The 27,681-nt window shown below is 31.6% G+C and overlaps 1 protein-coding gene across 1 annotated transcript in view; it reads right to left on the bottom strand.

Moving 5' to 3' along the window:
* Window positions 1-27,681, bottom strand: part of LOC141457446 (uncharacterized) — a 208,192-nt gene that overhangs the window by 29,283 nt on the left and 151,228 nt on the right. Inside the window, exon 3 of the mRNA XM_074134440.1 lies at window positions 25,256-25,491. Coding sequence (XP_073990541.1) covers window positions 25,256-25,491 — 236 coding nt within the window. The remainder of the gene's footprint in view (window positions 1-25,255; window positions 25,492-27,681) is intronic.

A 27,681-nucleotide genomic window follows, 5' to 3' on the forward strand; every position in this document is an offset into this window, starting at 1 on the left:
TCAACCTTTTATATCTTCTACATTTATAGATCTGTGCACAAAATAACTATAGCTTATAATTGAGAAAAACAAAGTGTACAAGAGAACAAAATTTCATACGAATACGTGGTTCACAGTGGAAGATATAGAACGGCTATAATTTTACAGAATTTCATGACCCAACAAATTTTCAACCCTTTATATCTTCTACATTTATAGATCTGTGCACAAAATAACTATAGCTTTAATTGAGAAAAACAAAGTGTACAAGAGAACAAAATTTCATACGAATACGTGGTTCACAGTGGAAGATATAGAACTGCTATTATTTTCCAGAATTTCATGACCCAAAAAATTTTCAACCCTTTATATCTTCTACATTTATAGATCTGTGCACAAAATAACTATAGCTTATAATTGAGAAAAACAAAGTGTACAAGAGAACAAAATTTCATACGAATACGTGGTTCGTAGTGGGAGATATAGAACCGCTATAATTTTACAGAATTTCATGACCCAAAAAATTTTCAACCCTTCATATTTTCTACATTTATAGATCTGCGCACAAAATAACTATAGCTTTTAATTGAGAAAAACAAAGTGTACAAGAGAACGAAACTTTATACGAATACGTGGTTCACATTGGGAGATATAGAACGACCATAATTTTACAGAATTTCATGACCCAAAAAATTTTCAACCTTTTATATCTTCTACATTTATAGATCTGTGCACAAAATAACTATAGCTTATAATTGAGAAAAACAAAGTGTACAAGAGAACAAAATTTTATACGAATACGTGGTTCACAGTGGGAGATATAGAACGGCCATAATTTTACAGAATTTCATGACCCAAAAAATTTTCAACCTTTTATATCTTCTACATTTATAGATCTGTGCACAAAATAACTATAGCCTATAATTGAGAAAAACAAAGTGTACAAGAGAACAAAATTTCATACGAATACGTGGTTCACATTGGGAGATATAGAACGGCCATAATTTTACAGAATTTCATGACCCAAAAAATTTTCAACCTTTTATATCTTTTACATTTATAGATCTGTGCACAAAATAACTATAGCTTATAATTGAGAAAAACAAAGTGTACAAAAGAACTAAATTCCATACGAATACGTGGTTTACAGTGGGGGATATAGAACGGCCATTATTTTACAGAATTTCATGACCCAAAAAATTTTCAACCTATTATATTTTCTTCATTTATAGATCTGTGCACAAAATAACTTTAGCTTATAATTGAGAAAAACAAAGTGTACAAGAGAACAAAATTTTATACGAATACGTGGTTTAGAGTGGGAGTATAGAACGGCCATAATTATACAGAATTTCATGACCCAAAAAATTTTCAACCCTTTATATTTTCTACATTTAAAGGTCTGTGCACAAAATAACTGTAGCCTATACTTGAGAAAAAAAAGTGTACATTAGAACAAAATTCCATAAGAATGCATGGTTCACAGTGGAAGATATAGAACCGCTATAATTTTACAGAATTTCATGACCCAAAAAATTTTCAACCCTTTATATTTTCTACATTTATAGATCTGTGCACAAAATAACTATAGCTTATAATTGAGAAAAACAAAGTGTACAAGAGAACAAAATTTTATACGAATACGTGGTTCACAGTGGGAGATATAGAACGGCCATAATTTTACAGAATTTCATGACCCAAAAAATTTTCAACCTTTTATATCTTCTACATTTATAGATCTGTGCACAAAATAACTATAGCTTATAATTGAGAAAAACAAAGTGTACAAGAGAACAAAATTTCATACGAATACGAGGTTCACAGTGGAAGATATAGAACGGCTATAATTTTACAGAATTTCATGACCCAACAAATTTTCAACCCTTTATATCTTCTACATTTATAGATCTGTGCACAAAATAACTATAGCTTTAATTGAGAAAAACAAAGTGTACAAGAGAACAAAATTTCATACGAATACGTGGTTCACAGTGGAAGATATAGAACTGCTATTATTTTACAGAATTTCATGACCCAAAAAATTTTCAACCCTTTATATCTTCTACATTTATAGATCTGTGCACAAAATAACTATAGCTTATAATTGAGAAAAACAAAGTGTACAAGAGAACGAAATTTTATACGAATACGTGGTTCACATTGGGAGATATAGAACGACCATAATTTTACAGAATTTCATGACCCAAAAAATTTTCAACCTTTTATATCTTCTACATTTATAGATCTGTGCACAAAATAACTATAGCTTATAATTGAGAAAAACAAAGTGTACAAGAGAACAAAATTTTATACGAATACGTGGTTCACAGTGGGAGATATAGAACGGCCATAATTTTACAGAATTTCATGACCCAAAAAATTTTCAACCTTTTATATCTTCTACATTTATAGATCTGTGCACAAAATAACTATAGCCTATAATTGAGAAAAACAAAGTGTACAAGAGAACAAAATTTCATACGAATACGTGGTTTACAGTGGGAGATATAGAACGGCCATAATTTTACAGAATTTCATGACCCAAAAAATTTTCAACCTATTATATTTTCTTCATTTATAGATCTGTGCACAAAATAACTTTATCTTATAATTGAGAAAAACAAAGTGTACAAGAGAACAAAATTTTATACGAATACGTGGTTCAGAGTGGGAGTATAGAACGGCCATAATTATACAGAATTTCATGACCCAAAAAATTTTCAACCCTTTATATTTTCTACAATTAAAGGTCTGTGCACAAAATAACTATAGCATATAATTGAGAAAAACAAAGTGTACAAGAGAACAAAATTTCATACCAATACGTGGTTCACAGTGGGAGATATAGAACGACCATAATTTTACAGAATTTCATGACCCAAAAAATTTTCAACCTTTTATATCTTCTACATTTATAGATCTGTGCACAAAATAACTATAGCTTATAATTGAGAAAAACAAAGTGTACAAGAGAACAAAATTTTATACGAATACGTGGTTCACAGTGGGAGATATAGAACGGCCATAATTTTACAGAATTTCATGACCCAAAAAATTTTCAACCTTTTATATCTTCTACATTTATAGATCTGTGCACAAAATAACTATAGCCTATAATTGAGAAAAACAAAGTGTACAAGAGAACAAAATTTCATACGAATACGTGGTTCACATTGGGAGATATAGAACGGCCATAATTTTACAGAATTTCATGACCCAAAAAATTTTCAACCTTTTATATCTTTTACATTTATAGATCTGTGCACAAAATAACTATAGCTTATAATTGAGAAAAACAAAGTGTACAAAAGAACTAAATTCCATACGAATACGTGGTTTACAGTGGGGGATATAGAACGGCCATTATTTTACAGAATTTCATGACCCAAAAAATTTTCAACCTATTATATTTTCTTCATTTATAGATCTGTGCACAAAATAACTTTAGCTTATAATTGAGAAAAACAAAGTGTACAAGAGAACAAAATTTTATACGAATACGTGGTTTAGAGTGGGAGTATAGAACGGCCATAATTTTACAGAATTTCATGACCCAAAAAATTTTCAACCCTTTATATTTTCTACATTTAAAGGTCTGTGCACAAAATAACTGTAGCCTATACTTGAGAAAAAAAAGTGTACATTAGAACAAAATTCCATAAGAATGCATGGTTCACAGTGGAAGATATAGAACCGCTATAATTTTACAGAATTTCATGACCCAAAAAATTTTCAACCCTTTATATTTTCTACATTTATAGATCTGTGCACAAAATAACTATAGCTTATAATTGAGAAAAACAAAGTGTACAAGAGAACAAAATTTTATACGAATACGTGGTTCACAGTGGGAGATATAGAACGGCCATAATTTTACAGAATTTCATGACCCAAAAAATTTTCAACCTTTTATATCTTCTACATTTATAGATCTGTGCACAAAATAACTATAGCTTATAATTGAGAAAAACAAAGTGTACAAGAGAACAAAATTTCATACGAATACGAGGTTCACAGTGGAAGATATAGAACGGCTATAATTTTACAGAATTTCATGACCCAACAAATTTTCAACCCTTTATATCTTCTACATTTATAGATCTGTGCACAAAATAACTATAGCTTTAATTGAGAAAAACAAAGTGTACAAGAGAACAAAATTTCATACGAATACGTGGTTCACAGTGGAAGATATAGAACTGCTATTATTTTACAGAATTTCATGACCCAAAAAATTTTCAACCCTTTATATCTTCTACATTTATAGATCTGTGCACAAAATAACTATAGCTTATAATTGAGAAAAACAAAGTGTACAAGAGAACAAAATTTCATACGAATACGTGGTTTACAGTGGGAGATATAGAACGGCCATAATTTTACAGAATTTCATGACCCAAAAAATTTTCAACCTATTATATTTTCTTCATTTATAGATCTGTGCACAAAATAACTTTATCTTATAATTGAGAAAAACAAAGTGTACAAGAGAACAAAATTTTATACGAATACGTGGTTCAGAGTGGGAGTATAGAACGGCCATAATTATACAGAATTTCATGACCCAAAAAATTTTCAACCCTTTATATTTTCTACAATTAAAGGTCTGTGCACAAAATAACTATAGCATATAATTGAGAAAAACAAAGTGTACAAGAGAACAAAATTTCATACCAATACGTGGTTCACAGTGGGAGATATAGAACGACCATAATTTTACAGAATTTCATGACCCAAAAAATTTTCAACCTTTTATATCTTCTACATTTATAGATCTGTGCACAAAATAACTATAGCTTATAATTGAGAAAAACAAAGTGTACAAGAGAACAAAATTTTATACGAATACGTGGTTCACAGTGGGAGATATAGAACGGCCATAATTTTACAGAATTTCATGACCCAAAAAATTTTCAACCTTTTATATCTTCTACATTTATAGATCTGTGCACAAAATAACTATAGCCTATAATTGAGAAAAACAAAGTGTACAAGAGAACAAAATTTCATACGAATACGTGGTTCACATTGGGAGATATAGAACGGCCATAATTTTACAGAATTTCATGACCCAAAAAATTTTCAACCTTTTATATCTTTTACATTTATAGATCTGTGCACAAAATAACTATAGCTTATAATTGAGAAAAACAAAGTGTACAAAAGAACTAAATTCCATACGAATACGTGGTTTACAGTGGGGGATATAGAACGGCCATTATTTTACAGAATTTCATGACCCAAAAAATTTTCAACCTATTATATTTTCTTCATTTATAGATCTGTGCACAAAATAACTTTAGCTTATAATTGAGAAAAACAAAGTGTACAAGAGAACAAAATTTTATACGAATACGTGGTTTAGAGTGGGAGTATAGAACGGCCATAATTATACAGAATTTCATGACCCAAAAAATTTTCAACCCTTTATATTTTCTACATTTAAAGGTCTGTGCACAAAATAACTGTAGCCTATACTTGAGAAAAAAAAGTGTACATTAGAACAAAATTCCATAAGAATGCATGGTTCACAGTGGAAGATATAGAACCGCTATAATTTTACAGAATTTCATGACCCAAAAAATTTTCAACCCTTTATATTTTCTACATTTATAGATCTGTGCACAAAATAACTATAGCTTATAATTGAGAAAAACAAAGTGTACAAGAGAACAAAATTTTATACGAATACGTGGTTCACAGTGGGAGATATAGAACGGCCATAATTTTACAGAATTTCATGACCCAAAAAATTTTCAACCTTTTATATCTTCTACATTTATAGATCTGTGCACAAAATAACTATAGCTTATAATTGAGAAAAACAAAGTGTACAAGAGAACAAAATTTCATACGAATACGAGGTTCACAGTGGAAGATATAGAACGGCTATAATTTTACAGAATTTCATGACCCAACAAATTTTCAACCCTTTATATCTTCTACATTTATAGATCTGTGCACAAAATAACTATAGCTTTAATTGAGAAAAACAAAGTGTACAAGAGAACAAAATTTCATACGAATACGTGGTTCACAGTGGAAGATATAGAACTGCTATTATTTTACAGAATTTCATGACCCAAAAAATTTTCAACCCTTTATATCTTCTACATTTATAGATCTGTGCACAAAATAACTATAGCTTATAATTGAGAAAAACAAAGTGTACAAGAGAACAAAACTTCATACGAATACGTGGTTCGTAGTGGGAGATATAGAACCGCTATAATTTTACAGAATTTCATGACCCAAAAAATTTTCAACCCTTCATATTTTCTACATTTATAGATCTGCGCACAAAATAACTATAGCTTTTAATTGAGAAAAACAAAGTGTACAAGAGAACGAAATTTTATACGAATACGTGGTTCACATTGGGAGATATAGAACGACCATAATTTTACAGAATTTCATGACCCAAAAAATTTTCAACCTTTTATATCTTCTACATTTATAGATCTGTGCACAAAATAACTATAGCTTATAATTGAGAAAAACAAAGTGTACAAGAGAACAAAATTTTATACGAATACGTGGTTCACAGTGGGAGATATAGAACGGCCATAATTTTACAGAATTTCATGACCCAAAAAATTTTCAACCTTTTATATCTTCTACATTTATAGATCTGTGCACAAAATAACTATAGCCTATAATTGAGAAAAACAAAGTGTACAAGAGAACAAAATTTCATACGAATACGTGGTTTACAGTGGGAGATATAGAACGGCCATAATTTTACAGAATTTCATGACCCAAAAAATTTTCAACCTTTTATATCTTTTACATTTATAGATCTGTGCACAAAATAACTATAGCTTATAATTGAGAAAAACAAAGTGTACAAAAGAACTAAATTCCATACGAATACGTGGTTTACAGTGGGGGATATAGAACGGCCATTATTTTACAGAATTTCATGACCCAAAAAATTTTCAACCTATTATATTTTCTTCATTTATAGATCTGTGCACAAAATAACTTTAGCTTATAATTGAGAAAAACAAAGTGTACATGAGAACAAAATTTCATAAGAATACGTGGTTCGTAGTGGGAGATATAGAACCGCTATAATTTTACAGAATTTCATGACCCAAAAAATTTTCAACCCTTCATATTTTCTACATTTATAGATCTGCGCACAAAATAACTATAGCTTTTAATTGAGAAAAACAAAGTGTACAAGAGAACGAAATTTTATACGAATACGTGGTTCACAGTGGAAGATATAGAACCGCTATAATTTTACAGAATTTCATGACCCAAAAAATTTTCAACCCTTTATATTTTCTACATTTATAGATCTGCGCACAAAATAACTATAGCTTATAATTGAGAAAAACAAAGTGTACAAGAGAACGAAATTTTATACGAATACGTGGTTCACATTGGGAGATATAGAACGACCATAATTTTACAGAATTTCATGACCCAAAAAATTTTCAACCTTTTATATCTTCTACATTTATAGATCTGTGCACAAAATAACTATAGCTTATAATTGAGAAAAACAAAGTGTACAAGAGAACAAAATTTCATACGAATACGTGGTTCACAGTGGAAGATATAGAATGGCTATAATTTTACAGAATTTCATGACCCAACAAATTTTCAACCCTTTATATCTTCTACATTTATAGATCTGTGCACAAAATAACTATAGCTTTAATTGAGAAAAACAAAGTGTCCAAGAGAACAAAATTTCATACGAATACGTGGTTCACAGTGGAAGATATAGAACGGCTATAATTTTACAGAATTTCATGACCCAAAAAATTTTCAACCCTTTATATCTTCTACATTTATAGATCTGTGCACAAAATAACTATAGCTTATAATTGAGAAAAACAAAGTGTACAAGAGAACAAAATTTTATACGAATACGTGGTTCACAGTGGGAGATATAGAACGGCCATAATTTTACAGAATTTCATGACCCAAAAAATTTTCAACCTTTTATATCTTCTACATTTATAGATCTGTGCACAAAATAACTATAGCTTATAATTGAGAAAAACAAAGTGTACAAGAGAACAAAATTTCATACGAATACGTGGGTCACAGTGGAAGATATAGAACGGCTATAATTTTACAGAATTTCATGACCCAACAAATTTTCAACCCTTTATATCTTCTACATTTATAGATCTGTGCACAAAATAACTATAGCTTTAATTGAGAAAAACAAAGTGTACAAGAGAACAAAATTTCATACGAATACGTGGTTCACAGTGGAAGATATATAACTGCTATTATTTTACAGAATTTCATGACCCAAAAAATTTTCAACCCTTTATATCTTCTACATTTTTAGATCTGTGCACAAAATAACTATAGCTTATAATTGAGAAAAACAAAGTGTACAAGAGAACAAAATTTCATACGAATACGTGTTTCGAAGTGGGAGATATAGAACAGCCATAATTTTACAGAATTTCATGACCCAAAAAATTTTCAAGCTTTTATATCTTTTACATTTATAGATCTGTGCACAAAATAACTATAGCTTATAATTGAGAAAAACAAAGTGTACAAAAGAACTAAATTCCATACGAATACGTGGTTTACAGTGGGGGATATAGAACGGCCATTATTTTACAGAATTTCATCACCTAAAAAATTTTCAACCTATTATATTTTCTTCATTTATAGATCTGTGCACAAAATAACTTTAGCTTATAATTGAGAAAAACAAAGTGTACAAGAGAACAAAATTTTATACGAATACGTGGTTCAGAGTGGGAGTATAGAACGGCCATAATTATACAGAATTTCATGACCCAAAAAATTTCCACCCTTTAAATTTTCTACATTTAAAGGTCTGTGCACAAAATAACTGTAGCCTATACTTGAGAAAAACAAAGTGTACAAGAGAACAAAATTCCATAAGAATGCATGGTTCACAGTGGAAGATATAGAACCGCTATAATTTTACAGAATTTCATGACCCAAAAAATTTTCAACCCTTTATATTTTCTACATTTATAGATCTGCGCACAAAATAACTATAGCTTATAATTGAGAAAAACAAAGTGTACAAGAGTACGAAATTTTATACGAATACGTGGTTCACAGTGGGAGATATAGAACGGCCATAATTTTACAGAATTTCATGACCCAAAAAATTTTCAACCTTTTATATCATCTACATTTATAGATCTGTGCACAAAATAACTATAGCTTATAATTGAGAAAAACAATGTGTACAAGAGAACAAAATTTCATACGAATACGTGGTTCACAGTGGAAGATATAGAACGGCTATAATTTTACAGAATTTCATGACCCAACAAATTTTCAACCCTTTATATCTTCTACATTTATAGATCTGTGCACAAAATAACTATAGCTTTAATTGAGAAAAACAAAGTGTACAAGAGAACAAAATTTCATACGAATACGTGGTTCACAGTGGAAGATATAGAACTTCTATTATTTTACAGAATTTCATGACCCAAAAAATTTTCAACCCTTTATATCTTCTACATTTATAGATCTGTGCACAAAATAACTATAGCTTATAATTGAGAAAAACAAAGTGTACAAGAGAACAAAATTTCATACGAATACGTGGTTCGAAGTGGGAGATATAGAACGGCCATAATTTTACAGAATTTCATGACCCAAAAAATTTTCAACCTTTTATATCTTTTACATTTATAGATCCGTGCACAAAATAACTATAGCCTATAATTGAGAAAAACAAAGTGTACAAGAGAACAAAATTTCATACGAATACGTGGTTCGCAGTGGGAGATATAGAACGGCCATAATTTTACAGAATATCATGACCCAAAAAATTTTCAACCTTTTATATCTTCTACATTTATAGATCTGTGCACAAAATAACTATAGCGTATAATTGAGAAAAACGAAGTGTACAAGAGAACAAAATTTCATACGAATACGTGGTTCACAGTGGAAGATATAGAACGGCTATCATTTTACAGAATTTCATGACCCAACAAATTTTCAACCCTTTAAATCTTCTACATTTATAGATCTGTGCACAAAATAACTATAGCTTTAATTGAGAAAAACAAAGTGTACAAGAGAACAAAATTTCATACGAATACGTGGTTCACAGTGGAAGATATAGAACTGCTATTATTTTACAGAATTTCATGACCCAAAAAATTTTCAACCCTTTATATCTTCTACATTTATAGATCTGTGCACAAAATAACTATAGCTTATAATTGAGAAAAACAAAGTGTACAAGAGAACAAAATTTCATACGAATACGTGGTTCGCAGTGGGAGATATAGAACGGCCATAATTTTACAGAATTTCATGACCCAAAAAATTTTCAACCTTTTATATCTTTTACATTTATAGATCTGTGCACAAAATAACTATAGCTTATAATTGTGAAAAACAAAGTGTACAAAAGAACTAAATTCCATACGAATACGTGGTTTACAGTGGTGGATATAGAACGGCCATTATTTTACAGAATTTCATGACCCAAAAAATTTTCAACCTATTATATTTTCTTCATTTATAGATCTGTGCACAAAATAACTTTATCTTATAATTGAGAAAAACAAAGCGTACAAGAGAACATAATTTCATACGAATACGTGGTTCGCAGTGGGAGATATAGAACGGCCATAATTTTACAGAATTTCATGACCCAAAAAATTGTCAGCCCCTTATATCTTCTACATTTATAGATCTGTGCACAAAATTACTCTAGCTTATAATTGAAAAAAACAAAGTGTACAAGAGAACAAAATTTTATACGAATACGTGGTTCACAGTGGGAGATATAATACGGCCATAATTTTACAGAATTTCATGACCCAAAAATTTTTCAACCCTTTATATCTTCTACATTTATAGATCTGTGCACAAAATAACTGTAGCCTATACTTGAGAAAAACAAAGTGTACATGAGAACAAAATTTCATAAGAATACGTGGTTCGTAGTGGGAGATATAGAACCGCTATAATTTTACAGAATTTCATGACCCAAAAAATTTTCAACCCTTCATATTTTCTACATTTATAGATCTGCGCACAAAATAACTATAGCTTTTAATTGAGAAAAACAAAGTGTACAAGAGAACGAAATTTTATACGAATACGTGGTTCACATTGGGAGATATAGAACGACCATAATTTTACAGAATTTCATGACCCAAAAAATTTTCAACCTTTTATATCTTCTACATTTATAGATCTGTGCACAAAATAACTATAGCTTATAATTGAGAAAAACAAAGTGTACAAGAGAACAAAATTTTATACGAATACGTGGTTCACAGTGGGAGATATAGAACGGCCATAATTTTACAGAATTTCATGACCCAAAAAATTTTCAACCTTTTATATCTTCTACATTTATAGATCTGTGCACAAAATAACTATAGCCTATAATTGAGAAAAACAAAGTGTACAAGAGAACAAAATTTCATACGAATACGTGGTTTACAGTGGGAGATATAGAACGGCCATAATTTTACAGAATTTCATGACCCAAAAAATTTTCAACCTTTTATATCTTTTACATTTATAGATCTGTGCACAAAATAACTATAGCTTATAATTGAGAAAAACAAAGTGTACAAAAGAACTAAATTCCATACGAATACGTGGTTTACAGTGGGGGATATAGAACGGCCATTATTTTACAGAATTTCATGACCCAAAAAATTTTCAACCTATTATATTTTCTTCATTTATAGATCTGTGCACAAAATAACTATAGCTTTAATTGAGAAAAACAAACTGTACAAGAGAACAAAATTTCATACGAATACGTGGTTCACAGTGGAAGATATAGAACTGCTATTATTTTACAGAATTTCATGACCCAAAAAATTTTCAAGCTTTAATATCTTTTACATTTATAGATCTGTGCACAAAATAACTATAGCTTATAATTGAGAAAAACAAAGTGTACAAAAGAACTAAATTCCATACGAATACGTGGTTTACAGTGGGGGATATAGAACGGCCATTATTTTACAGAATTTCATCACCTAAAAAATTTTCAACCTATTATATTTTCTTCATTTATAGATCTGTGCACAAAATAACTTTAGCTTATAATTGAGAAAAACAAAGTGTACAAGAGAACAAAATTTTATACGAATACGTGGTTCAGAGTGGGAGTATAGAACGGCCATAATTATACAGAATTTCATGACCCAAAAAATTTCCACCCTTTAAATTTTCTACATTTAAAGGTCTGTGCACAAAATAACTGTAGCCTATACTTGAGAAAAACAAAGTGTACAAGAGAACAAAATTCCATAAGAATGCATGGTTCACAGTGGAAGATATAGAACCGCTATAATTTTACAGAATTTCATGACCCAAAAAATTTTCAACCCTTTATATTTTCTACATTTATAGATCTGCGCACAAAATAACTATAGCTTATAATTGAGAAAAACAAAGTGTACAAGAGTACGAAATTTTATACGAATACGTGGTTCACAGTGGGAGATATAGAACGGCCATAATTTTACAGAATTTCATGACCCAAAAAATTTTCAACCTTTTATATCATCTACATTTATAGATCTGTGCACAAAATAACTATAGCTTATAATTGAGAAAAACAATGTGTACAAGAGAACAAAATTTCATACGAATACGTGGTTCACAGTGGAAGATATAGAACGGCTATAATATTACAGAATTTCATGACCCAACAAATTTTCAACCCTTTATATCTTCTACATTTATAGATCTGTGCACAAAATAACTATAGCTTTAATTGAGAAAAACAAAGTGTACAAGAGAACAAAATTTCATACGAATACGTGTTTCACAGTGGAAGATATAGAACTTCTATTATTTTACAGAATTTCATGACCCAAAAAATTTTCAACCCTTTATATCTTCTACATTTATAGATCTGTGCACAAAATAACTATAGCTTATAATTGAGAAAAACAAAGTGTACAAGAGAACAAAATTTCATACGAATACGTGGTTCGAAGTGGGAGATATAGAACGGCCATAATTTTACAGAATTTCATGACCCAAAAAATTTTCAACCTTTTATATCTTTTACATTTATAGATCCGTGCACAAAATAACTATAGCCTATAATTGAGAAAAACAAAGTGTACAAGAGAACAAAATTTCATACGAATACGTGGTTCGCAGTGGGAGATATAGAACGGCCATAATTTTACAGAATATCATGACCCAAAAAATTTTCAACCTTTTATATCTTCTACATTTATAGATCTGTGCACAAAATAACTATAGCGTATAATTGAGAAAAACGAAGTGTACAAGAGAACAAAATTTCATACGAATACGTGGTTCACAGTGGAAGATATAGAACGGCTATAATTTTACAGAATTTCATGACCCAACAAATTTTCAACCCTTTAAATCTTCTACATTTATAGATCTGTGCACAAAATAACTATAGCTTTAATTGAGAAAAACAAAGTGTACAAGAGAACAAAATTTCATACGAATACGTGGTTCACAGTGAAGATATAGAACTGCTATTATTTTACAGAATTTCATGACCCAAAAAATTTTCAACCCTTTATATCTTCTACATTTATAGATCTGTGCACAAAATAACTATAGCTTATAATTGAGAAAAACAAAGTGTACAAGAGAACAAAATTTCATACGAATACGTGGTTCGCAGTGGGAGATATAGAACGGCCATAATTTTACAGAATTTCATGACCCAAAAAATTTTCAACCTTTTATATCTTTTACATTTATAGATCTGTGCACAAAATAACTATAGCTTATAATTGTGAAAAACAAAGTGTACAAAAGAACTAAATTCCATACGAATACGTGGTTTACAGTGGTGGATATAGAACGGCCATTATTTTACAGAATTTCATGACCCAAAAAATTTTCAACCTATTATATTTTCTTCATTTATAGATCTGTGCACAAAATAACTTTAGCTTATAATTTAGAAAAACAAAGTGTACAAGAGAACAAAATTTTATACGAATACGTGGTTCAGAGTGGGAGTATAGAACGGCCATAATTATACAGAATTTCATGACCCAAAAAATTTTCAACCCTTTATATTTTCTACAATTAAAGGTCTGTGCACAAAATAACTATAGCATATAATTGAGAAAAACAAAGTGTACAAGAGAACAAAATTTCATACCAATACGTGGTTCACAGTGGAAGATATAGAACGGCTATTATTTTATAGAATTTCATGACCCAAAAAATTTTCAACCCTTTATATCTTCTACATTTATAGATCTGTGCACAAAATAACTATAGCCTATAATTGAGAAAAACAAAGTGTACAAGAGAACAAAATTTCATACGAATACGTGGTTCGCAGTTGGAGATATAGAACGGCCATAATTTTACAGAATTTAATGACCCAAGAAATTTTCAACCCCTTATATCTTCTACATTTATAGATCTGTGCACAAAATAACTATAGCTTATAATTGAGAAAAACAAAGTGTACAAGAGATCAAAACTTTATACGAATACGTGGTTCACAGTGGGAGATATAGAACGGCCATTATTCTATAGAATTTCATGACCCAAAACATTTTCAACCCTTTATATCTTATACATTTATAGATCTGTGCTCAAAATAACTATAGCTTATAATTGAGAAAAACAAAGTGTACAAGAGAACATAATTTCATACGAATACGTGGTTCGCAGTGGGAGATATAGAACGGCCATAATTTTACAGAATTTCATGACCCAAAAAATTGTCAGCCCCTTATATCTTCTACATTTATAGATCTGTGCACAAAATTACTCTAGCTTATAATTGAAAAAAACAAAGTGTACAAGAGAACAAAATTTTATACGAATACGTGGTTCACAGTGGGAGATATAATACGGCCATAATTTTACAGAATTTCATGACCCAAAAATTTTTCAACCCTTTATATCTTCTACATTTATAGATCTGTGCACAAAATAACTGTAGCCTATACTTGAGAAAAACAAAGTGTACAAGAGAACAAAATTTCATACGAATACGTGGTTCGCAGTGGGAGATATAGAACAGCCATAATTTTACAGAATTTCATGACCCAAAAAATTTTCAACCCTTTATATCTTCTAAATTTATAGATCTGTGCACAAAATAATTATAGCTTATAATTGAGAAAAACAAAGTGTACAAGAGAACAAAATTTCATACGAATACGTGGTTCGCAGTGGGAGATATAGAACGGCCATAATTTTACAGAATTTCATGACCAAAAAAATTTTCAACCTTTTATATCTTCTACATTTATAGATCTGTGCACAAAATAACTGTAGCTTTAATTGAGAAAAACAAAGTGTACAAGAGAACAAAACTTCATACGAATACGTGGTTCACAGTGGTAGATATAGAACGGCTATTATTTTACAGAATTTCATGACCCAAAAAATTTTCAACCCTTTATATCTTCTACATTTATAGATCTGTGCACAAAATAACTATAGCTTACAGTTGAGAAAAACAAAGTGTACATGAGAACTAAATTTCATACGAATACGTGGTTTACAGTGGGGGATATAGAACGGCCATTATTTTACAGAATTTCATGACCCAAAAAATTTTCAACCTAATATATTTTCTACATTTATAAATCTGTGCACAAAATAACTATAGCTTATAATTGAGAAAAACAAAGTGTACAAGAGAACAAAATTTTATACGAATACGTGGTTTACAGTGGGGGATATAGAACGGCCATTATTTTACAGAATTTCATGACCCAAAAAATTTTCTACATTTATAGATCTGTGCACAAAATAACTATAGCTTATAATTGAGAAAAACAAAGTGAAGAAGAGAACAAAATTTTATACGAATACGTGGTTCACAGTGGGAGAAATAGAACGGCCATAATTTTACAGAATTTCGTGACCCAAAAAATTTTCAACCCTTTATATTTTCTACATTTATAGATCTGTGCACAAAATAACTATAGCTTATAATTGAGAAAAACAAAGTGTACAAAAGAACTAAATTCCATACGAATACGTGGTTTACAGTGGGGGATATAGAACGGCCATTATTTTACAGAATTTGATGACCCAATAAATTTTCAACCCTTTATATTTTCTACATTTATAGGTCTGTGCACAAAATAACTGTAGCTTATAATTGAGAAAAACAAAGTGTACATGAGAACAAAATTTCATACGAATACATGGTTCACAGTGGAAGATATAGAACCGCTATAATTTTACAGATTTCATGACCCAAAAAATTTTCAACCCTTTATATTTTCTACATTTATAGATCTGTGCACAAAATAACTATAGCTTATAATTGAGTAAAACAAAGTGTACAAAAGAACTAAATTCCATACGAATACGTGGTTTACAGTGGGGGATATAGAACGGCCATTATTTTACAGAATTTCATGACCCAAAAACTTTTCAACCTATTATATTTTCTACATTTATAAATCTGTGCACAAAATAACTATAGCTTATAATTGAGAAAAACAAAGTGTATAAGAGAACAAAATTTTATACGAATACGTGGTTCACAGTGGGAGATATAGAACGGCCATAATTTTACAGAATTTCATGACCCAAAAAATTTTCAACCCTTTATATTTTCTACATTTATAGATCTGTGCACAAAATAACTATAGCTTATAATTGAGAAAAACAAAGTGTACAAAAGAACTAAATTCCATACGAATACGTGGTTTACAGTGGGGGATATAGAACGGCCATTATTTTACAGAATTTCATGACCCAAAAACTTTTCAACCTATTATATTTTCTACATTTATAAATCTGTGCACAAAATAACTATAGCTTATAATTGAGAAAAACAAAGTGTATAAGAGAACAAAATTTTATACGAATACGTGGTTCACAGTGGGAGATATAGTACGGCCATAATTTTACAGAATTTCATGACCCAAAAAATTTTCAACCCTTTATATCTTCTACATTTATAGATCTGTGCACAAAATAACTATAGCTTATAAGTGAGAAAAGCAAAGTGTAAAAGAGGACAAAATTTCATACGAATACGTGGTTCACAGTGGGAGATATAGAACGGCCATAATTTTACAGAATTTCATGACCCAAAAAATTTTCAACCCGTTATATCTTCTACATTTATAGATCTGTGCAGAAAATAACTATAGCTTATACGTGAGAAAAGCAAAGTGTAAAACAGAACAAAATTTACGTTGTTACAAAAAACGTAACAACAAGAACAAGAACATTTTCTGAAAATGTCGTTTTTTCCAGTTTTTGCTAACTTTTTTCTAGAAATCTATCAGATCTTTGTTATAAGGAAAAAATTACTAATATAAAAGCGGATTTGCCGTGTATTATAAAGAAAATTTGGGAATTTTATCTTTTTTAGAAAAAGAGAAAAAAATTGTCGAAGTTTGGTGTTTTTTAACGTGACGCTTTTTCGTGCAGTTTTTGACGATCAACCGTTATAAAACTGTCCTACCGGACAGTTTTAATGTTAAAAAAAGGGCATCCTCCAATGTCACTTCGTTAGTAGTCTGTGTTAGCCGACTCATTATGTTTTTTAACTCCTGGCTAAAGAAAAAATATATATGTTAGTCTAATATTAATAATTTGTTTAAGTTTTTAATGGAGAATTAGATAGATGTTAACATAAATAAATAAAATAAAAACCGAATAACTTTTAGCCAATATTTGGCGTTTGAAATGTTTTTCAAGATAGAATTTTTGTTACAGGCGTAAGAGAAAGAAAAATTGGTAAACTAGTGAGTTGCCAAGCAGAATAACAGCTGGATCCCGTCACAATTGATCCCTAATTCAGAGTTCATAACCAAAGTGCAGGCGCCCACACAAACATTTCTATGTTGTTTCTCTTTTTATTCTACAACTGTATTTGTAAAACCAGGCTATTAAAATACTTGGAAAAATCGTAAATCATAAGTTTTAGAAGAAGTCTGAGATAGTTTAAGAGTTTACTGCTTGTGGTTTTACTGCATTGGCCAGCGAGCGTTATTATATGATTCAAACATAAATATATGTTGAAACGACAGTAAACTGCCCTGACTGCCTTCCACTGAGACTGACTTTCTCAGTAATTAACGCTCTCTTCAGATCATAAAATGTAAATGTTTTGAAAATAACGCGACCTTCTTTAGCAAATAACTTTGTCTCATACAGCCGGCTGGCTTGGAAGCGTAAAACACCGAACTAAAGTGTCTAACAATAGCAATATATTCTTTTAAAGAGTAATATAATAGTAATATTACAAGTTTTAGAACTATAGTAACCTATAAATGTATTAAAATCTATTTTTCACTGTCGCCCCTACTGGTATAAGATGATATTGAGATTATTTCAAATGTACGGAACTGCATGTCCTCTCTCTATGAATAATCTACTAACGAGCGACACTCACAAAAAGTTTTTCTTATTGCAATCATTACAATTATTAATTTAAAAATTAATTTACTAAATCAAATTAATACATGAAGCAGTTTCTAAATTGGAATAGTGCAAACTCAGTTGAAATATATTTATAAAAATTAAACCTTTACGCTGCGTACTAGCTGTTTTATGGATATTTAAATGCTGCCGCCTTCCAATATGCACAAGAGAGTGGAGCACCCGTGAAGCACTATGATCTTATTTAAAACCACAGATTCTTTTATACAGTCATATTGTAGACGGTTTAACACAAAAGCCGACCCTGAAGGTGATTGTAAAAGACAATCCCTTGTCAAGTTTATCTGGCCAGCCTTGTAGTCTGCACGCTCCCTACACATCCCCACATTACAATAGCACAACTTGTACGAGAAACACATAAAAGCAGTTTATGGTTCATGCCAGTATTCCAGCTACTTTATATTCATGCGGCTAGTTATTACTTTCGTTGTGAGGGGTAAAATGGCAATTACGATTAGAAGTTCATCTAGATAAGCGCTGACTTGGCCAGTTCGCTGCTCCTATTACGTTCCACTAGAATCTAATTTTACTTATCCTCTTTTAATAAATGTTATATTTGTTACTAGATCGGTTAAAATGTTAAAATGATTATATATATATAAATATTAATTGTTAAAGTTATTCAATGAGATTTTATTCAGTGCTGTAAAACAATTATCATAAGGCAAATTCTCAGATTAATAGTGTTTTCAAAAAAATGACTTAAAAATATGAGCAGTTATATCAAGTTTAGAGATAAAAGTGGACCGTTTTTCAGAAAATATAAAAAGCAATTGAGAAATAGTTCAACCACAATACATAGGTACTGGGTTCGATTCCCAGTTTTAGGCCTTGGATTTTATTTAATGGTTAATAAAAGAAATTTTCAGTGAAAAACTCGTACGATATGTTTGCTAGTCGCCTCCGTCCGCGACACCTAATTGGTAGTTGGACGTAAAGCCCGCCTGAAAAATTAGTAATAACTTTACTTTTTTACTTTTTCTTTATACAGAAAGAATAAAATACAAGTTTCTTTAACAAATTTCTTTCAACAAAGGTGATTTACCTATGTCAATGGAGTGTGACGACTTATTAAAAGAAATGAAATTTAACTTCCTGCAAATCTCTTAGGTTAAAAAATGATGCATTACTCAATTATGTCTTATTTAATGGTTTTATAGACAGCTCTGAAGTTGTTTCATTCATAAAATATCATATCTCGAATTCAAACGCGGGGTAAAATTATTTATTCTCAAAAAATATAGTTTTATCAAAGAAGTTATTTGTTCAATCTTCTATTCCAGATTTTTAAAGTGTATTTGCAAGAAGAGGTGGATTTATTTTATAGGTACAGGTCTTAATATAAATCTAATAAATTTGCAGAAATAAAGTCCAAACTAAATCTGAATAAAATCTAACGTTAAATAATTAAAATAATATTTTGTACTAGCTGTACCGGCCATGCGAGCTGTGGCTCAGTCCGCAGTGAAGCAGCAGCAGATCGATTCAGTGATGGCTCTAGTGCTGCACGAGACCAAGACGAGGCGAGACTTTATGCAATCTCGATCTCGGTCGCTCAAGTCTCGGTCTCGGTCTCGGTCTCGTCGAGATATCTCGGTCTCGGTCTCGGTTTTTTGAATTTTTGTTGAAGTATTAAAAGCGGTTTGCTATTAATAATCTTTTCAAAAAATGTTATTATTTTCTAATAATTATTTTAATTTATATATTGGTAATGAAAATGTGTGTAAAAGAAGACAACTACTTACACTTCAATGCATCATATATTACTATTACTGTTATATATCTTTATATAATTTCAAAAAAATGTTAAAAACGCGCCAAATGAAAGACCCAAATAACATATCTGCCTGCTATAACAAGTCGATTTGTGAAATAAAAAATACACCTCCCAACAAACTTCCCGCTCCATTAGTTATGGCTGTTGGTGAAGATAAAGAATCTGATGATTCACCTTTTGACGACGACGACGACTGCATCAATATTTTTGCACCATTTGCTCAAAAATCAGCAAATATCACCGAAGCATGGAAGACAGAAATAATTAATTACACCAAATTAGACCAAGCACCAGTAGACGTTGACATTTTAGAATGGTGGAAAACACTTGAGAATTCCTTCAAAAATTTGTCTAGAATGGCGAAAGATATTTTTAGTATCTGTGCAACTTCAGTGCCATCGGAAAGATTATTTTCGCAAGCTGCGATGATAATGACCAATAGAAGATCTTCTCTAACTTCTGACTTAGTAAAAGCTCTTTTATGTATCAATGCTTGGGCAAAGTGTATCTTAAAAGCGAAAATTTGTGACAATATTTTTTAGGTGCATAGATAGTCTTTTTTTTCAAATTCACTAATTCCAAAATTCTAAAATATAATTCAAATAATATCTAAGTTCAAAGTATTAGATTATTAATAGTGAAATTTATGAAATTGAATGAATGAAATGAATAGTGAAATTTAGTGAATTTATGTAAAAATTATGTAATTCGAAGGGGGCCGTGGCAGCGGTGCGAGACCTGCGAAGCTAATGTGTATTATGGTACTGGGTTCGATTCCCGGTCTTAGGCCTTGGATTTTATTTAATGTTTAATACGAGAAATTTATAGTAAAATATGTTTGCTAGTCGCCTCCGTCCGCGGCACCTAATTGGTAGTTGGACGTAAAGCCCCGCCTGAAAAAATAGGCGATTACTTTACTTTGCTTACTTTACTTATGTAATTCGAAGTCAAATAGATGTAGTAATATTGAACATATATAATAAAATCGTATCTTTTAATAATTAATTCAATACCCGTAATGATTATTTATTAATAAAGAACACAATTTTATAATTTTGTAGCTAAAAATTAATATTTGAAAAACCGAGACGAGACCGAGATTTCTCGACGAGATATATATCATGTCTCGATCTCGATCTCGGTCTCGGTTGCTCAAGTCTCGTCTCGTACCGAGACCGAGACCGAGACCGAGATTTGTCTCTATTCTCGTGCAGCACTAGATGGCTCTGTTCGCGATTTCTAAGCACGAATCTTCAATCATTATCAACGCTGTGAATCCATGTTCATATTTGAATTTTCCTTGCGTATTCAAAGGAAAATATCTTCAACCAACTGCGATTTATATTTCTCCCATACTTTGTTGGAGATGAAGGAGAGCAGGCGGTCAATATGATTGCAAACAATGCACGAATTTGATTTGGATGTGACGTGTTGCACGCGTTATTAATCATCCTAGGGTCGATCGTTTAATAAATTTAGATCTTGACATGCACTGCGGAAAGTGGCAAGTGGAAAGTGGTAACGCCGGTGACAATGCTCAATGACGATGCTGGAAGACGTTGGACCGGGCACATTTACCGACAGCATGCGAAGAAAGAAGCATTCATTTTGATTGGGATGCACAGTGTACAGTCTGCCTATCTTAGTTTCTTTAAATATGCTAGGTTGTCCATCGACTCGCTCTCCTCGTTTGCGACGTTCAAATTATTTTCTACTCGTATTCCATGTGTAATAAATAATAATACATAGGCGCTTCCGAACACAACAGTGTTTTCGCAAACGCGTCAATTTGACATAACGTGTAGGAAGCAATTAACGATGTAGCCAGTGAATTCAGGACTATTTATTGTACACTGACATCTATGAACATTCAATTTAGCCATGCAACCGGAAAAATTGAAATGGAATTCTAAAATAGGAAATTTGAAAATCGTAAATAGATCGTAAGTTGGAAAGATTGAAATGGAATCGTAAAATATGTAGTATAGCGTGTGTTGCTTTTACATCCAACAGATGGTGCTGTTTTTTAAGATAGGCATGTAAAAACCTGTCACAGGCGTGACATCTATATAATATGTATATAAAAATGCGTGTATTCGAATGTAACGAGCCAAAATTTGTGTCAAAATTTCAAAGCAATTGGTGAAGAACTTACAGAAATTTAAGTTTTTGAACAAACGAACATTTACATTTTTCTAAAAAAATGGTATTTTAATATATCATATGTATTATGTTAATGTATTAATTTAATGTAAAGTAAATCTTATGCATAAATTTAGGGCTCTTTGGAGTTTTGTGTTCTGTTAATTAAATTATTATATTTTTATTTATTGATAACAGCTTTCTTCCAATCAGTCTGTAATTAGTTGTCAATTAGGATTATCTTAGCACGCAGGCGCGGTTCCTGACAGATTTGAATTTGATTTCTTCTGATACGCTTTTACTGCTTTGCGGTTATATAAAATTTTTTAAGAAATTATAGTTAACCTTTCTTCGACCAGACAACAGAATGCGACCTATTGCGCGTGTCCCAAGTGTTAATCCATAGTTTGATTCCGTGACTGTTCTGATCGATCACAAACCATTTTGTAATTAGTTCGGTTTTGTTGGAACGGTCGACTAACAGGTGTAATCTGTTCGAGCATTGCGCATACTGCGTATACTTTTTGTGTACAATTTAATATGGTTTTAAGAAATTTATAAAGCAGAATTTAATGAGAGGATACTTCAAAATTATTTCGTATTAAGCGATGTGCATTGGTCGCTGGGAAATGCTTGCACATACGCTCTCGAATGATTAGAAAATGCATAAATATTTTTGAGTTGCTGCTTACTACATCACCAGCATGTCTTAAATTGCATTTTCGAAGTAGAAAGATTGATAACACCAACTATTATCTATTCAGGAACACAAGTTTCAATTAGTAGGTGGTCATGCACGGGCAAGTTGCTGGTGAGTGGCTGGTTGCAAACCTGACAAAGGGTGCAGTTTTATAGGTTAGGTTAGCCTCTATCCCCCTTACTCTCCATCGCCCCCTTTGTTACCTCACTAACCTTGTCACTCCTGCCCTGTACCTACAAGTTTGACTTAGATTATGTCGTTCGAACTTCCACACTATATCTCCCTTATTCCCTTACATCTTTCTCTAGCATTTCTTGTCTACTTTATATAATAACAAAATTGACATTAACACAACAAGTACTCAACATTTCATTCGTACTTAGAATCATTCGAAAAAGTATTAAATATACTTTTAAAAATTTTATAGCAATTGATATCATCGTTTATTTAACCATAACACTTTTGTTTTTCTTCAATAATCAATTCGTAACTGCTTATTACACTGATGCAACAAGCTAATATGACAAATGAACAAGTACAGATCAAAATGAAAAAGAAAGAAAAAAACAAAGCATAAACAAAACGAAATAATAAATAAATAATAAGTAAGTAAAGTAGTGCCAATTTTTTCAGGCGGGCTTTACTTTCAACTACCGATAAGGTATAAAAATAAAATCCAAGGCCCAAACCGGCAATTGAACCCAGTACCTCAATACATTGAATACATTGAAGGATTTGAATGTAGGCCATCCAAGTCCATCATAAGTCGGTTAATGCAAAATGCCGACTAGGTTGAATTTGAAAGATTGCCAGTTCATCATTCGATCAGGTAGTCGCTAAGCTATCGATGCCTCCGCAGCCTACGAAAAAGATTTGACGGGAGAGTAGTGCGGGACAAGTTGCGGATTAAGTGATTATGATGTAGGGAAAGTTTGGAGTTGAATTTGATTTATCGGGACCGGGCAAGGTCAGAAATATGGGATTCGCAGGTCGGTGTGTATGGTTTGGTTAATACCACACATAAAAGAGTGCGCTGCATCAGTGATAGTTCGAAGGATGTTTGGGGGTTTGGATCCAGTTTTGGTTTGGACGCTTTGCTTTTTCGATCTGGTATTTTGCAGTTTTTGACAACAACCCTCATAAAAATTTCTCATGCCAGACTTTAATGCAAATGCCAGGGTTTTTTAATTGTTTCCCCAAAATTGGCTGCATGATTTCTTTAAAACTTATAAGTCTACCTAGATAAATACTTAATAACTTATAATCTATTATTTCTATTGGAAGCATTTTTCCAGAGAAATTAATTGAGAAGCTTTCAGGGTTTTTGAAGGGGCTGGAATGTATTTCAAAGTGTGACTGTTATTGTAGTTAAAAGTGCTGCAGTCTATAATATTCAGTAATAATGTTGTCAGTGCTCTGATATAACATTCACACAGTACTTGGAAGGGAAGAACTGAAGAAAGGCACAGGTATAAATTTCAGTCTTTTTCTTCGAGAAAAGATTGTAGTTATAATTATTTTTCTCCTATATTGTAAATTGCCAGTACATTAGCAACTGATAAAAGATAGAAGTTTCAAATGCCAACATGAGTCAACGGATTTGATGTTGAAAGATGAAAGAAGCGAGTAAATTTACATCGGTAAAATAGAGCGTAAAAGGAATTCCCCCTTGCAGGTAATAGTACTTCTTCAGGGCTCTTGGCGCCCATGTGGGCATTCCAACCCAACAACAAAAACATCATTCACACCGACAACTCCAACTATCTTATGCAAAAAAACAATTTTTATTATGTAAAAAAAATGTGACAACAGTACTGCAGATATAGTTGATGTTTGCAAATATTCAAGTTTTCGTACCTTGCCGAAGAAGAAGAGCAGAAAGTTCTTGAAGGATATTGACGAACTGAAACATCTCTTACAGCGCTACTCCTAGAATCTCACACACTAGTATATGGTATGCAGGGAAGGTTTGCAACTATTTGGGTTTGTTCTTAATCCTGTTTGAAGGAATGAACTAGACATCTTCAAGGAAGTTTGTGTCCATGACAGTATGCGAGCTTTACAGTGAAAGCTACGCTCAGCAACACACTATATTCACTCTCATACACACACACACACATCGTTTAAAAATTCTCGACAGCCACAAAATCACAAAAAAAGTTAAAGGTCTTAATGGCTTTCTAACTGCTTCCTACCTATGAGAAATAAAGTTCTCTTTAAATGTAAACAGAATAACTAAGTAAATATCTCCAAAAACTCACCTCGTGGCAAGGTATTGGATAAGCGGGAATTCGTTCTCTGAGCCGCAGCGCAGTGGATGGACAGCTGAGGTAGGGAGGGTACCTAAATCCGAGTGGAACAGGTCCTGAGTAGAAAGGCGGTTGTCTGAACAATGCTGGCCCAGCCAGTGTAGATGTGGAAGAGGGATAATAGAACGCCCAAGGACAGTTGATCCTAAATTCTTCCCATATACGACCAGTTGTCATTTCGTTTTGGGCTGAAAAATACAAACAAAAATGGCCATAAAGTCGATTTGTAAGTCACATTAACTGTAGCAGTTTAAAGTAGTTCAACAACTTAATTAAATGTTGGAACTGATCAATTTAATGCTTTTTTTAACAAACTTTACAATTAAAACTATTTACTTTTAATCATCCACCGGCTCAGCTAGAGGGGCAACCTTATTAGAACCATATATCTCAGCCACAAGTACTATATCATGCGCCGAAATCCTGAAAATGAAAACAATTCTAAACAAACAAGTGTGGAAAACCTGATTTCCCCGCACTGCAATGATTCAGTTGGTCCTCAGATACCCCAAATCTTGTTTACATTAATTGTTTTCAGAATGGTTCAAATAATAGTGATAAGACCAATGTGGCATGCTGAATTTTGAACAAAGTATGCAGTTCACAATCACATTCTTAACAAATTTTTGCCGACCAAGATTGACCACCCTTTAGTTTTAACATATACCTTATGGAATGATTTGCTACGTTGCTTTTCATGGAATATTATTCTGGTTTTTACTCAAAACTAGGGTTTATCTTTTCAGTCAAGAACATCATATCTCATCTCCCTCCACCCTGCGTCAGACCCGGTGACGTCAATCATCCATTTCCTAGTCCAAAGCATCCCTTCAATGCGGTCTTTAGGAGGTACCGATTCCAACAAGGGCTAAACATTTAAGATACCAGTACCATCTTAGTCATTTTATAACTTCCTAGTGCAACTGTCCCCATCTCTTTACTTAGTTCGTGCAACCTGGTTTTCTTCCCGGATTTTTTTCCAGAACTCCTGAGGACTTATTGGGAACGTCATTTTAAGTATTTATTGCATTACAAAAACTTTTCACATTTTTTGCCTTAAATGAAAGTAAAGACTTTCATTTAGGAAAATCACATCCAAGATGGTTTTGTTTTTCATTGTTAAATATTTTGTTTCTATACATATGTTTTGTCTATAATCCATATGTGTACAATACATATCTGTTGTGCATAGTTATGGCGTAGAATGTTAAGTGAATCTTCCTTACTGTTATTAATGTCTCTCTCGTATTGTTTCATTCTGGTTTGCGATTGCTACGAAGTTTGTCCAGGGGCCATGGCTTACAGTCGTTGCAGTTAATCTTCTTTAATAGTTATTTTGTATTTCATGGTGTCCTGTCAAGCAAATTGCCTTTCTTAGGGTATGGTGAGCCGCAAACGTAATGTAGTTACAGTCTCTAAATGATTTTAACCGTTTCCGAAAAGCCTTTTATTTATAGGTATAGATGTGAGTGAATACATTTTTGCCTGGTCAAGAGTTCACTAGTATGTTTGCAATGTTTTTGTTGACAATTGTTCTCTACTTCGTTTGTAAAATAAATGAGTTTCCTAAAACTTTTAATATATTTTCTGCAGTTTGTTTTGTAGCAAAAAGAAGAGATATAGGGTTTATAGTATAGTTAGAGTGATATTTATGAAATAATTAATATTAATTAATAAATATTAATACTTAACAGAAATTGTTGAATTTTTTTTGGCTCTTATTGTGTACACTGGGCTGCCTATACTTTCTTTCATCAGTTTGAATGGTGTATATTTATTTGAGGTCAAACGATATCAGTCTTTAGACCAACTGTTACCGCGTTCAATAGTGAAGAAATTTGATATTTTGAATGCAGCTAGTCACAAGGATCTGGAAGGTTTATGAATTTTAGGTTTTTAGGCTTAGAGTTGTACTGATCGCCGGATTTGGTTGCCGAGGTTAAAGAAAGAAGACTGTAATGGCTAGAAAATATCAAGAGAATTGAGAGTGGTAGAGGAGTTACCCTGTTACTGTTTTAAGGTTTGATCCTTGGTTTTCTTCTTTTTTTTCTAGGTACCCCTGGTTTATCACTTCAGATATAATTAATTTTAGTTCTCTTTATCTTGTTTGCAGAATATCAATTACGTTTCTAGTAGTGAACGACATCATGAATCAATTCTTCAATTTGTTGAGCATTTTGTTCCTTCGACAATGTCACGCTACCTATATCTGACTGATAGTTCAAACTGACTGATATAGTTATTGTTTGGTCTTTAAAATTTGTTAAGATTTCGGAATTAACATTCTCACTAAGTTAATAATGAAGTTCGTAATCTAATTTAGTATTTCCAACCTAAGTTGTTCCTTTTTAATTAATTCTTTTTCTGTATTAGTTATT

The sequence above is a fragment of the Rhodnius prolixus genome, unplaced genomic scaffold (genome assembly GCF_049639745.1).
Source record: "Rhodnius prolixus isolate KJV_2025 unplaced genomic scaffold, Rpr scaffold_16, whole genome shotgun sequence".
Taxonomy (NCBI): domain Eukaryota; kingdom Metazoa; phylum Arthropoda; class Insecta; order Hemiptera; family Reduviidae; genus Rhodnius; species Rhodnius prolixus.